This window comes from Pelophylax lessonae (assembly GCF_965119305.1).
Source record: "Pelophylax lessonae genome assembly, chromosome: 1".
Classification (NCBI taxonomy): domain Eukaryota; kingdom Metazoa; phylum Chordata; class Amphibia; order Anura; family Ranidae; genus Pelophylax; species Pelophylax lessonae.
This window is the reverse complement of record NC_138768.1, coordinates 118,335,749-118,349,823: the sequence shown is the minus strand read 5'-3', so window position 1 is coordinate 118,349,823 and position 14,075 is coordinate 118,335,749. Positions and strand designations below refer to the sequence as shown.

Sequence of the window (14,075 nt, the reverse complement as noted above, 5' to 3'; positions counted from 1 at the left end):
CATATTTTTTGAATAAAATTAAAATTTTTTAGGACATTTGTGTCATGATGTTGTGCCATTAAAGTCCATTTTGAGAATGCTATTCACATTCCAGGTGCTCTCTGTGTTGAATCAGTGGTCTCTCTGCAGAGGTCCATGGCACCTGCTGTGTCAGAGCTCCTTAATCAGCAGGAAATATAAGCTTTGCTGACTGGAGAGCTCCAGCTCTGTATTAGTAGGAGATGTGTTGGATCTCTGCAGAGAGTGAACTGTTCTCACATACACAATGGTCCTTCTCTATAGCATGCTGGTAAGGGGCAGGCTTTTCTACAAAAGCTGTGGCTGCTCTAAAGAAAATGAATTGTAAGACCTTGCTTTACCATGTTTTATTTTGATGCTCTTGGAATGTGTTTAGCTGGTGTAAGCTGAAAGTTCAAGTGGGCTTTAAAGACTTTTGTAAACTTGAGAATAGTTTCATAAATGAATGATTCAGCATCTGGCAGAGGACATTGGAAGGGCCAACATATGAACTGTATTGAAAAAAACTGTTAAACAATCTCAATAAACTATGTAGTGGACAGACGTTAAAAGGACACAGAAATATACAACATCTTGTAATCTTTAAAACCTGTTTTAAATAGATTTATATTAACTAATAAGAAAAATAGCACCAATGACAATTGCTCTTTTTTTTCACATTAGTAAAATGGCGGATTGCAGGCGATTCTTTTTTTGTCGAAGGACAATCATGATATTGGAAGTTGTGTGGATACTAACTTTAACTGAAGAAGTAAACCTGCAACTATATGCATGTGTCACTGACGCAGCTCTGAATACTGACAACTGTATACCTTTTATATATGTTATTTGCTTCACAGCAGTATTACAGAAAAAAAATGCTGAAGAATTTAGGCAGAATAACAAAATACACTTACTTTAGTTTTGATTTATAATTGCTTTTTAAATAACATTTCAAAGCCCATTTTTATAAGTTAAACTTCTGGTGCTGTAAAACTGAGATAAAATATTTATAATTTTTTTTAGGTATGAAGAATTTCTCTATTTTTTTTTTTTAAACAAAGTCATATCAGCATTTGAAAAAAAAAAAAAAAAAAAAAAGTTTTAAATACAAATTGATTCAGTGTCATTTTGCAAGTCCATAACAAAAATCATACAAGGAGGTAAGATTGGTGATTGCTGTAGTCGTGACAGCACAGCCGTTCTAAAGTCTGCTGCGCTTTAGTAGTGTGCTGCTAGCGTTCCACAATCCGCCTCTCCTCCTTGCTGGTGTGTCCAGTACTTTGGATAATAAATTCACTTCACAGAAGTTAAATAAAATGGGGATCCTGTCAGTTTGGGCTGACGAAGTGGTTATGTTTTACACAGGATTCAAGGATGCTTCAAGAACATGTCCCTCCTCTCTCTGTCTGTCTGGGTAGTGGGCCATCCACAGATAAAACACTGCTCTGTTTGCCATGCTGTAAGATGGGTCAGTGTCCTTGGCACGTTTTACAACACATCTGTCTGAAATACGCTCGGCTACAGAATTTGAACTTCAGCACCAACGGGCAGTAAGCCACTTTGTTCACATCTTTGCACTCTGGTCAGGGAAGAAAACAAAAAGGCAATTAATAGACATATTAATTAATACAGCGTGTACATTCAAATTTAATTTTAAATACATTTTGTATTAATAATATTGTTAAAATTGTACAAAAAATGTACTGTACACACATGTAAAAGTTTGGAACTTGTTTTTTTTTTTTTTTTTTTTAAACCTAGAACAGTAATTATCTTAGTTATAGTTAAGTAACCCCTTGTAAAGTCACACTCTGGTATCATGTCTTTGGGTAAAAGAAGCTTTATAGAAAGGAGAAGAAAATCAAGCTAATCTAGTTAAACTTTTTAACAGGTTTTTTACAGAGAGAGGTTCTAACTCTTTCCTGCTCTATGCAAAATGGGAAAAAAATTTCTTGACTTGGGCTACGCTTTAGGTTGGGTTCACACTGAATTTGGAGCTGCTCGTATCAGGGGGTCCGGTGCATCCCGTTGCACCATTTCAGGTCCGAATTTTTGACTGAATTCAGGCCTGAAATGGAACAGAATACATGCAGGACTTTTCTGCAAGCCCCTCCACAGCCAACACAGAGCTGTGTGAATCGGCTCAATTGAGAACTGGGCACAGTCTCCTGTAATTGGAATTGAACCCGCATCAAATTTGCAATAGTGTGAACCCAGCCAGTTTTAATTTGTATACTTCATGCTATAACTGTTTTCTTTTGTGCATCAATGACACACCTAATATAATCCTAGAAAAGAGCAAATTTAGGAAGCAATGAACTTCTAATGCTATATGGAAAACACTGAAACTGTACTGAAATTAGGTAGTCACTTAATTCAACTTGATTTGAGTTCTTTGCAATGCACTACAGACAGATTTCATACAGGCTCTCACATGTTCTGTTGAAGCTTATGCTGTGTAGCCTACTGTATCATCATTCAGATTCAGACCTTCAAATGTTATAGACAGGAAAGAAAGTCACCAGAGGGTAAGATCACTTGGGACTGTAGCTCAAGATCTATCGGCCGACGCAACATCTAACCAGGTGTATCTAGGTACTAGTCCTCACAGATGTGGAAGCAGTGTGACTGCACTTAAAAAAGAAGTATGCCAGAGTCGCAGGATCTAAGGAGCCACTCAGTCTTCCCTGGACGTGTGGATTTTGTGCTGTGTGGCAGCCCCCAAGATGCGGCTCTCTAGCACAGTGTTTCTCAACCTTTTTTCAGTCAAGGCACCCTTTAAAATTATAGACAACCTCAAGGCACCCTTTAAAATGATGGACAGTCTCGAGGCACCCCATTGTAAAATGTAAAAAATTGTTCATATAGATTTACAGAATGCAGCAACATCCACACATAGGACACCCAACATTAGAGGCGATTCATTCTTCCAAAGCAAATACACTTTTGCATACTGGTACTGACTAGTATTCCAATGTTTCTCTTCTCCCTCAATTTCTTTCCATCAGTCAGCTAATGTCACCCCAGTGATGAGGAAGAGGGGCTTAGGAGGGTGGAGGCAACAGACATCTTTCTTATTAACTGATGATGTCATTCATTGGTTGTTAGGATGCCAGTGTCTAGAAAGTTGTAATGGTGCATAATGGAAACCCGTGGCCTTGTATAACTAAAAGGCAGGCTTCATCCACCTGCTGGCTTGTATACAATTTTTTATACATTTTTAGGCATTTTGCCAAGGCACCCCTGAAGAAACCTCAAGGCACCCCAGTGTGCCTGGGCACCCTGGTTGAAAAAGGCTGCTCTAGCACACCTGTGTGGGCACAGTGCAGGCAAAAAGGAAGGACACGGGATACACACAGAGACTATACTGAGGGAGACACACACAGCAATAGGAAATGAAGGGATCCACAGGCAGATACCAAAGGTAATATAACTGCACACTAACTGAGAACAAAGAAAAGATAAAACAACACACAGACTACGGGAATTCTCAGCAGTAGCAAACATCAGAGGAACAGGGGGGTCTGGCTTTAGTGTGGAGACAGGTGCAAAGGCTTTATAATCCCTAGGTTCAGGGTGGATTGGCAGGAACCCTAGCAACTCGAACAGGAAGTAAAACTCGGCACCGGATCAATGTACACAGAACCATGACAGCCATAATAAAAAAAAAAGGCATGGGTGGAAATGAGCACTACATCATTGTTTGGATGAAAAAACAAGCCCTGAGCAGGTCAGCTGTACTACCTAAATTTATTTCAAGATGTTCTCTTCAATTTTCAGTGTACCTTCAAACAAATATCAGGAATATTTTAATAATTTGACATATTAGTGAAGTGAGATTGTATTCTTGGGTATCAAAATGTAGAACTGAGCATGCGAGCTATGCATATGCTGTATATTATTTTAAATGAACCTGTAACTAGACAATGGGCATTTAATTATTTATAATTGCTAATCTCTGTAGCTGCAGGCACTGAGGAGCAGTCAGTCTTCAAATTTTACAGCAAAAGCACTAACGTTGTTTTCTCAGCAGCTCAGCTCCTCTAGGATTCAGCAGTCACAAGCTTTCTAATCACACATTGCAGGGACTCTAATTGAGGAAGCAGTGTTAGCTGCTAAGGCAATGATTTGAATTATGTCAGTGCTTCCGCATGTGAGTTGTGAGGATGAATTGCAATTGCTTCACAGTGTCCACAGCTGCATAGATTAGTGAGGTCTTGTTTTAAAATGTATTTACTTCTATTTAGGAGTTGTAAATAACCTTTTGACTGGCATCAAATTCACTTTACCTCTATGGCCTCTTGTACACGATACTCCTGTTTGACCATCTCGCAGCTTGAAAAAGCTCAGTACAGCTTTTTTATTTTTTTTCTGATCTAAAATACAGCCCATTTATTGTAATGTAAACAAGTGCTGTGCATTCTTCAGTAAGAACAAAATAGAAAAATCTGCATTTTTGGTCAGTAATTAAAGCCTTAATACACGCAAATATGCACAAATACGCACGAATACGCGCAAATTCGTGCAAATACATAAAAAAAAAAAAAAAGGCTGGAAAAAGTAGATGCTCAAACAGGAGTATCGTGTATAAGAGGCCTAAATTACAATTTACTATGTATGGACTTTTATTAAAATAGATATATTTATGATGACCTAAATGTTGTGTATTTATTAAAATGTACTGTATTTTCTTTCTTTGGACAATAGCATCTACTTAAAGGGTATCTTTGAACTGTGACTATTTCACTGAAAATATGTATTGTACTTTTGGCAACAAGTGGTAGTGAAGTTTAGTCTATGTCTAATCATGGCATATTGTATTCACATATAAATAACAATTAGAATTCACCCCTATCACCAAATGTATGATCAATAGTTTCACAACAAGTTGCAATTCAGTAGGGTTGGGTTTATTTGCTTATATTTATGAAAAAGACACAATCAGCAAAACTGTAACTTTTAATGTGAGTTAGGGCTCTTTCACGCGGGCGTTCAGTTTTTTATGCCCGATCAGTTCCTTTTTTTTTTATTTGAAACGGACACGGATGACACTTGTGTCATCCGGTCCGTATGTCCGTTTTTCATCCCATCCGTTTGCGGATGAAAAACGGACATAATGTATCTCTATGTAAATACGGATGTCAGCGGATGACACCACTGACATCCGTTTTTGCGTCCGTTACGTTTTTTGAACGGAAGAAAAAATAGGGTTCTCTTCCGTTCAAAAAACTGAACTGAACGGAGGAAAAACGGATGTCAGTTTTTCATTCGCAAACGGATGGGATGAAAAACGGACATACGGAACGCCCGTGTGAAAGAGCCCTTAGGGCTCTTTCACACGGAGCGGACAGCATTGCGATCCGCTCCGGCACTTTTTTTTTTTTTTCACGGAGCGGATGACACTTGTGTCATCCACTCCGTATGTCCGCATATCATCCCATCCGTTTGCGGATGATATACGGACATAATGTAAGTCTATGGGCATTGCGGATGTCAGCGGATGACACCGCTGACATCCGATTTTGCTTCCTTTCTGTTTTTTGAACGGAGGAAAAATAGTGTTCTGTTCCGTTCCAAAAAACAGAACAGAACTGAAAGGAAGAAAATCAGATGTCAGCGGATGGTATTCCGCTGACATCCGCAATGCCATTGACTTACATTATGTCCGTAAACCATCTGCAAAAAAATAGGATGATTTGCGTACATACGGAGCGCCCGTGTGAAAGGGCCCTCGAGGTGCTTATTTTGCAATACGTGACACATGTAGTTGCTGTTTCATTATTATGTATGTGCCACCAAAACAAGACTCTGCTGAGGCTGTGCAAGTACAGTGAGAGATCACTAATGGAATCCTTGGATTACATAAATAAAGTGTCATATAACCTGGGGAACAGTATAAACCACTTACATTCTTTCCTCATAATATTTAATAAGAATGCAATGATAACTATATTACCACTATAACTCTATCCTTAAATAACCCATTATGCCTCTACAGCAACTGAGGACTCAACACACTGAATTCAAACATTTGTTTGACTTTAAACTTTGACAAAGGGAGTTATTCCATTTGCACCAACATTTCTAGATGTCAGTTTCTTTGGAAAGGCTTAAAATTTGTAGATTTACAGTGAGTAAAATGATCTAAATTACTCTGCAAGATCCATTGCCATTGGACAACATTGTGCCATAAAAATGTCATCTGGAGAAGATGTGAAGGACAGAGATATGCTTTTGCAATTGCCAAGCACAATAGCATCTGCTACACTCGGGGTGTTACAACTGGCTAAAAATTACAGCTGTAACAAAGCTGCTTATCACGCCATATAGATTGCTGATTTTCCTATCCTTGGGAGCAAGTCAATATCCTGCATTTTATAGAGCGTTGAATGTGACAAAGGAATCATGAATGCAGCATAACAAAGCTACAATACAATGACCCTGCCAGGGAAGGAAATATCAACTCTCCACATTTGCTCTCTTTTCATCTGATTCTAGACGGTTTCAGTCTTATGAGGGTTTTTATAGAAAGCCTGTTTGATAGCATCCAAGATATTTACAATGAAACAGTTATAGGAGGATAGAACTGGTTGCAATTCTAAGATAAGAATAGAAATGAAAGGGCTTCATCAAGCTAGAATACTGAGTGTTTATCAAAAACACAAAGGACCATAGAGACAGCTTAGATTACTACTTAAAAAATATAGAATTGGTGAACAGACAGTGATGAAGTGAAATGTAGACCTTTATTCTCATAATGATGGTAATGTACAAGCAACATTACTAAGACTTCCACAATTCATAAGTGAATATCGTTTTTCCCAGAGCCATAGGACTCATAATATTTCCCCCATAAACAACTGCAAATGCAATACTCTGAAATAATAGAATTGCTGTGAGGATGCACATATACAGTACTTGGTCTGAGGAAAATCCAACACAATTTTGCAGAACTGCTTATCCATGGAGGTGTGCCTGTGAAGCAGCAGTTCTCAAACAGGATGCCCTTGGAGGTTGCTAGGGTTCCTCAAGCAGTAGAAGATTGATTCAATACCTGACACTCCCATGACAGATCCAACACCATTACTTGGCAGGTCCAGTGGCATGTTTAAGTAGAGCCTTTCCTCTCATTTCTCTAGTGAATAACCAATGACAGCAACGTTCAGTTGTCTGGAAGAACCCCAACTGACCACAAATGTAATAAGGATCTTTCCCATTGACCCCTGTAATGTAATGAGGCACCCCTCCCACAGACCATCAATGTAAGGTAGACACACACATTAATGTGAGCACCTTTAAACTGACAAACAATTTAAATGGGTGTTTTTCATCTGACCTTTAATGTAAAGAGGATATATCCTTTCTGACCACCAATGTAAAATGACAACACAGCAATCACTGTCTGCATGTTATTACGGGTCATTCTTATTATTATTTTAAAATTATGACTGAAAACTATTTTGTCAAATAAAACAGGAGGATGTACAAAAAATTCTTTAAGTAAGCTGCATTTTCTATGCTTTTATTTTATCTTTAATTTACCGATAATGCTAACATACCATTAGCTGTAGAAAGTTTTAGTAGGGGTTCCAGGAGACCTGAAAATTATTTTGAGGATTCCTTCTTGGTAGAAAGGTCAAGAAAGGGTGGTCTAAAGTGAGTGGTTCCCTAGCTACATTACACTTTAACACCAGAGTTTGTAATCAGAACAGCATAAAAGCACATTTATGGTTCTCAGTTTGCACCTTAACTTAAAAGGTATAAGGTAACTGTTGCTCAGTAGGTATAATTTTAGCAAGGCCAATAAAGAATTTCCTTGACCTGTAAGGGAAACATCACAATTACTACTAGCACATGCCAAGGATTGTTCTCAGGGAAATAAATGATTGGACGATTATTGTTTCTCAGCCGATAGCTATCCTCAAACTTAAGGCCATCATCTGGTAATTCTAACTCCTCTCCTTCATTCCAGGTTTCTGAAACACATTTAGCTAGAAGGAAATCTGTGCCTAGGCTATCGACATTCAAATAATAATAATATATTCCTAAGAAGGAGTACATGAGCTTTAAAACAAGCTCTCACTGACCTCAGTAGCTGCAGGTACTGTAGAGCAATTCATCCCCATTTCACAAGAGATGCACTGAAATCATGCATGTTGGGCCTTGACAATCTTCTCTTTTCCCTCTTCATGTGACCTGCTCTGTGGTATGTTAGAGAACAGACTGCTAAAAGGCTTCTAAGTTACAGCTGGGGACGAGGACCGGGGGGGGGGGGGGGGGTATGATCTGAGCAGAGATGCTGAAAATAAAACTGCAAGTGCTCTTGCTGTAACCATTTTTTTAAGAGGTAAACATGTATTGAACAATGCACAGGTTAAGTTCTGCTGTAAAATGTAGGAATAATTTATTCCACAGGGCCTGCAGCTACAGTAGTCAGTAAAGACTAATTTTAAAATTCATCAACAGCTTGTTAAGAATATGCATTTATTTGAATGTGCATAGGCCAGCCATAGGTTTACTATAAGGACAGATTCCCATGCATGTTAAAATTAATATAATTTGAAGAAACTATTGTTTAGTGGTCCAAAAGACTAGTGGTGTATCAATAGTCATAGCAGCTATTGAGGAAGGACATTATGACAGATATGGTGGATTCCATGCAGATAATGCCACAGGAATTGGAGCATTGACACCTAAATGAGGCGTATAATGGGCAATCTCCATAAAAAAATAAAAGGGTGGAACAGGAAATCAGGAGGAGGCAGGATATCAAACTCCAGTTTGTAGAAAGTCAAATTGTTTATGCCCCCCCCCCCCCCAAAGTAGAGACACACGTGCATACTGAGAAATGCTTGGCTGAGGATTTGCAGACATTAACAGCCAGGCTTTGCAGGCAGACAGGGAACCAGGCTAGGAGGGTCTTGAGAGGAATTTGAAAACCAAAGGAATGTTTCTTAACAGCCAGAGAATGGGAAAACTCAGTAGTTTATTCCTTAGGCATCTTCTGCTAGGGTACCCTTACCCTGGTTAGCATTCTAGATAAATGATATCTAGAACTGATCTGAAGAGACCCTCGCCTACCATATAGAAAAAACACTACTACAAGCTACAAGAACTCCACAGTACCACACCTTACCCAAGGGGCCCATGCATGAGTACTGACAAAAGAACCATGCAATGGCAGCACAGCTGAAATAAAAATTTACCAGCCTTTTTTCCAGATAGTATAAGCAAGGAACAAAAATCACAGTAATGGAGAGATCTCTTTAATTAGAATTTGATCAACTAGTCGTGGTTTAACAAGGTACAATCGCAAGCAGGAGCCATCAATTCCACTTATGCAAGGGTAGAAAAAGTAAATTCCCAGATTTGGGCAGAATAACTGCCAAAATAGGTCTGACTGATTCTTCCACATCTAAAAATGAAGTCCAAATTGTCTGAGTCGAATTAACCAGAGGCAAGGGGAAAATTAAAATGAATGACCCATGGGTCAAATGGGGTCCCCATCAGAGAGCTGAACCAGACCTTAAGGAACCCCCTTTACATAAGGTGGTCCCAAGCAGATAGCGGACCCTGGGGCCCCTTCACAAAAGAGCTAGGTGAGACTAACTTCTGCTCTTCAAAATTAGAAGGGAAGGCCAAACAAACAAATCTAAGGTAATGAGGAGTCATAGAGTACAATCTGACTGTTATCTGTTACTCAGTCAGCATTAACAAAGAATCTAACTGTGATCAGCCTGTATTAGCACAAAACATGTATGTTTGGAGAAAAGTAACACGTCTACACTAATTTAGGATCCTACTTCACTTCCAGAAATTGTCAGTGTAATTCCACACTGAAAACTGGGTGTGGAGCAAATATACTACGTAGACTCTGTCTTAGACTCTTTCACTACTAACCCCATCGTTTACTCAAGCTGCTAAAATGAAGTCTCGCCCGTTCTCCTGCATGCTCTCATGCAAACTCCCTGCTGAATTACTGCTGAATCATCAAGTGCAGGTGATAGCAAGATGGTGGGTAAACAAAAACTGTAATAGTTCTCTTTGTAAAGACCATCGAGAAATAAATAGGGAAGCTCCCCCATGTGGCCAACTTGCAAGAAAGTATGCACAAGAAAAGGAGAATTTTAACTCCCCACATAATTGCCAGTCATCTACAGCTGCTTCTGTACTAAATACTTCAGCCTTAGTAACAGAAGAAACCTCAATCAAGCATAAAGCCACTAGGCACTCACAGCAGTGAGCATAAAAGTACAACTGAGGGAGCACAAATTATTTAAAGACCCAAAGTATTCAAAGTTTAAACGTGATACACTCAGAAACAATGCAGAGCATGAAGCCCATCCTAAGTTTCCAACGGAGCAGCAGAACAGACAGCACTCCTTCGGTAGTACCAAGCAACGCGTTTTAGTGAGTCCCCTCTATTTCAGAGCTGCGCATTGCATAGCTCAATGTACATTCTAAAAAGGATGTGCACTGGCAGGTAAGTTTGTTTTTTTGAAGAATAGATATCGCATGTTTTTGCAAAAAAGGACCTCCCTGCTCGCAATTTTTCTGCTTTAACATATCAAAACATGAATCTACCAGGAGCTGTTGACAGTAGAAAAACTTTTTAAACAGAGTAAACACGTCACTTCTCCACACTAGCAAAAAGTTATCTTCTGCTGGTCAGTTTATTTTTGTGTCCATTTCTCCTGTAAGTGGCATTATAACCTGACAGTCTAAGAATTGCTGTGTCCCTCAATGGACAAAATAGAAATGGCATTTTACTAAGAGAAGTATAACGGTCAAAAAAACACAATAACAGCTTCACAAATATACAATTTTTATCAAGAGTGGAGGTAGCCTTCAACAACAAAAGCAAGCTGAAAAGTTGACTTTTAATCTGGGCACACATTACTCACTATGTAGCTCTCAAGAGGCAGCACAAAAGTTGTGGTTGTAGTGGTTATGTGTATTCCACTAATGTTTATGAGTAGCATAAAACTCCTGTGGTAGTCGCTGTCTGCACTCCACATTCAACAGAAAAATGTAATGTAATCTTTGCGTGTGAAAGTGTTGGATTATGGTCTTCATGTTACTATCACCAGAATGTTTTGTGTGCCTTTTTTTCCCCCCAAAAGGTAACATATTGCTAAACATATGTAATTATGATTCTCTTCTTACTTCAGCTCTTGTACCCTTTATCGACCAGAGGACTTTTTACACTTCTGCTGTGAGCCTGTTTGTTCGGCCATAACTTTGTCATTACTTAAGATAACAAAGTAATACATACATTTCCTGGATGGGAGAAGAATTAGGCTTTTTTTTTTAAATATTGTCTTGCAATTATTATTTTTTTTCATTTTCTACGTAATCTCAAAACTAAAACAGTCAAGAAAGAAAAACATCCTACGGTTGCGGAATGGTTGAAGAGGGTCCAAAGGGTGGCAGAAATGGAAGACACTATTGCGCAGGCTAAAGATACCCACCACAAATATTATACGACCTGGGCTTCCTGGATACACTTCACGACACTTCCGGACTTTAGGACATTGACCACCACATCCTAGCTGCTAGCTATTGTCGTGTCGGGTTCGGGTCGCCTCGGGCATATTTTCCCGTCAACCACTGATTACGTTCTTGGTCGGGTCCCTCCCCCTAATGCCACGGGCGTCACATATCTCTTCTGAGTATATCCTTCCTTGCTCTCTCCCCTTTTTTCTTTCCTTCTCTTTTTATCTAGCGTCCTCTCCTCTTGTCTCTCCACCTACCCCCCCACCCCCTCGTTCCCCCCCCCCCAGGTGCTCCCCTGTTTCCCCCCAAACCGCAGTCCGGACATGTGAAGGGGGCCACCACTGCCCTTGAAGATGCCTCGGTCGTGGCACACCCAACAGAGGTGGAGGTTGCAATTGATTCATGTTTGTGTTCTCACCATGGTCCTGCACCAAGGGAAGGGGGAACAAGATTGTCCTCACCTCCTTGAACGGTTTACAATGTCTATCGTACGTTGATCTTGTACTTTCCTATACTTCCCGGTATGATTGAGTCATGGTTTGTTCACCCACCCTATTTTCTGTACATGATACTGCGGTTCATCCTGTTTTTTTTTTTTTTCTCTTTTCAATGATCTTTGTATTGCTTTGTATTGCTTGAAAGTGATGTTCACTTCTTATGTCATTTCATTTTGTCACAATAAAATGTTTTGAAAAAAAAAAAAAAAAAAAGAAAGAAAAACATTCATTGCCAATTGTTATTAATCAGATCAAATTGTCAATTGTTGTTACTCTTTAGAATTACATCAGGCCGCCTCCACACTGAAATTGTTGGTTCTTGCACCAGATTCATGTACCTTTCAAAAACAGGTACATGAATCTGTCAGAGGCTGGCATTGAGGTCAAAGTGTCCATACTGGATACTACTTTCTCAATGCGTTCCCTCCCTGGCCATTGCATCAGTTACACACGCAGGCACAATGAGAGACGAGTTCCAAGTCTGCCTTGCTTTTGATTGACAGTGCACAACAGTGGATGGTTCCATATCTGTAATTCATTACAATAGCGGGTTTTGAATCTGCCCCCTGCCATCTGCTCTCAATCAAAAGCAAAGTGGACCCGCAGGGAAACTAGTCTCTCATTTCCCTATCAGGCTTCTCCCACCCAACAGTCACTGCGGCAGTGTGGACTTAAAATTTTCCCAAATATGGGCATTACTATATTTGGGTAATGACATCACCAGTATCCCCAGACCCTTTGTTAACATTCAGCTTTTAACTGGAAATCTCCCAGTCAACACCTAAATAGGGCTGGGGATAGAACCCTGTGGTGTGAATCTATCACATTAATGACAGCTTCCCAGCAAAGACATACCCCACTCTGAGCACTGTCATACCTCTGAGCCTCAGATCAGAGTTGGTCTTAATTACCTCCAGTCTCCTAATCTTTGATTTGGTAGTAAGTCTTTACAAATTTGATGGTGCCATATTGATGGGTTTCTTTACTGGTGGTAGTAAAAACTACCTGCATTTGTTGCACCTGTAGGTACCAAAACTGGTGCAAATACTTGCAGGAAGTTTTAGAGTGACCTACCACGGGAAAACTGTTGTGGACGCTTTACTAAATTCCCTAGACTGTGTTTTTCTAGGGCAGATTTTGTCAGGCTGTCAGACCTTTAATGTAAACAATCAGCAGGTGTTCAAAGCTGTTAGAAACAGACTAAAACCCAACTTTGGAATATTTGGTGTGATCTTTGAGGACCATTGCAAATTAATAACTTAACATTAAAATCAGCTAGGTAGGAGATTATAGGCTGCCTGTAAAAGCTCTTTTACTTCTTGTTAATAAAACGACTAAAACAATTGTGGATGGTATGTGTCACACAGGTTTTACATTTAGTGTTAGTTAATCTCATAGTGATGAGCTCCAGTGACGGTTATAGAGAAAAACGTTTCTTAATAAGTTCTGATCTCTGTCCTGGAGCCCACAGGCTTTGTAAATCTTTGTGATGTATAAAACTCCCAGTCCTATGTCCATGTTTTACCTGTTAGCCAGACCGCACTCATTGTTCAGCTGTCCACAGGCATTTTTATATCTGAGATAACTTATAATAGAGTCTCTCTCTCTGCTGCTCAAAGCCATCTTTTGTTTCTTTATTGTCTTACTGAATAAAGGCGCAAGACAAATCTTTTGGGACTATTCTTGGGTGTCCCTGTCTCCTGCATGATTTACAGACTACTATTATCACTCGAGCCTGTTGGTCCCCACTTGCAACCTGTAAATAATTTAATGTCCATATTCTGGGCCAATCTGCACTTTAGGTTGTTTTTTTTTTTAAATTTTAATTCAGGTCTGGTAACCTTTTTTAACCACTTCCCACCAGCATGATGTCATATGATCCCGTGGACTTTAAGTTGCAATATCTGGATGATAAACAAGCAAAAAATTGGGGGAGCAAACCCTGAACATGTATATCTAAAGCCGATGCAGCTATGGACCAAGCAACATGTATATTAAAAAAGAATAGCGCAACCATGCAAAAGAAATGACTATTAAATATGGAGACAATCCATAAATAAAAATGGGGGTTTAGTCCCACCA

The 14,075-nt window shown here is 39.4% G+C and overlaps 1 protein-coding gene across 1 annotated transcript in view; it reads right to left on the bottom strand.

Moving 5' to 3' along the window:
- Positions 1 to 1,077: 1,077 nt before the first annotated feature.
- ADAMTS6 (ADAM metallopeptidase with thrombospondin type 1 motif 6) overlaps positions 1,078 to 14,075 on the bottom strand; it is a 448,695-nt gene continuing 435,697 nt past the window's right edge. The window contains exon 25 of the mRNA XM_082243714.1: positions 1,078 to 1,579. Coding sequence (XP_082099840.1) covers positions 1,470 to 1,579 — 110 coding nt within the window. The 3' untranslated portion in view covers positions 1,078 to 1,469. The remainder of the gene's footprint in view (positions 1,580 to 14,075) is intronic.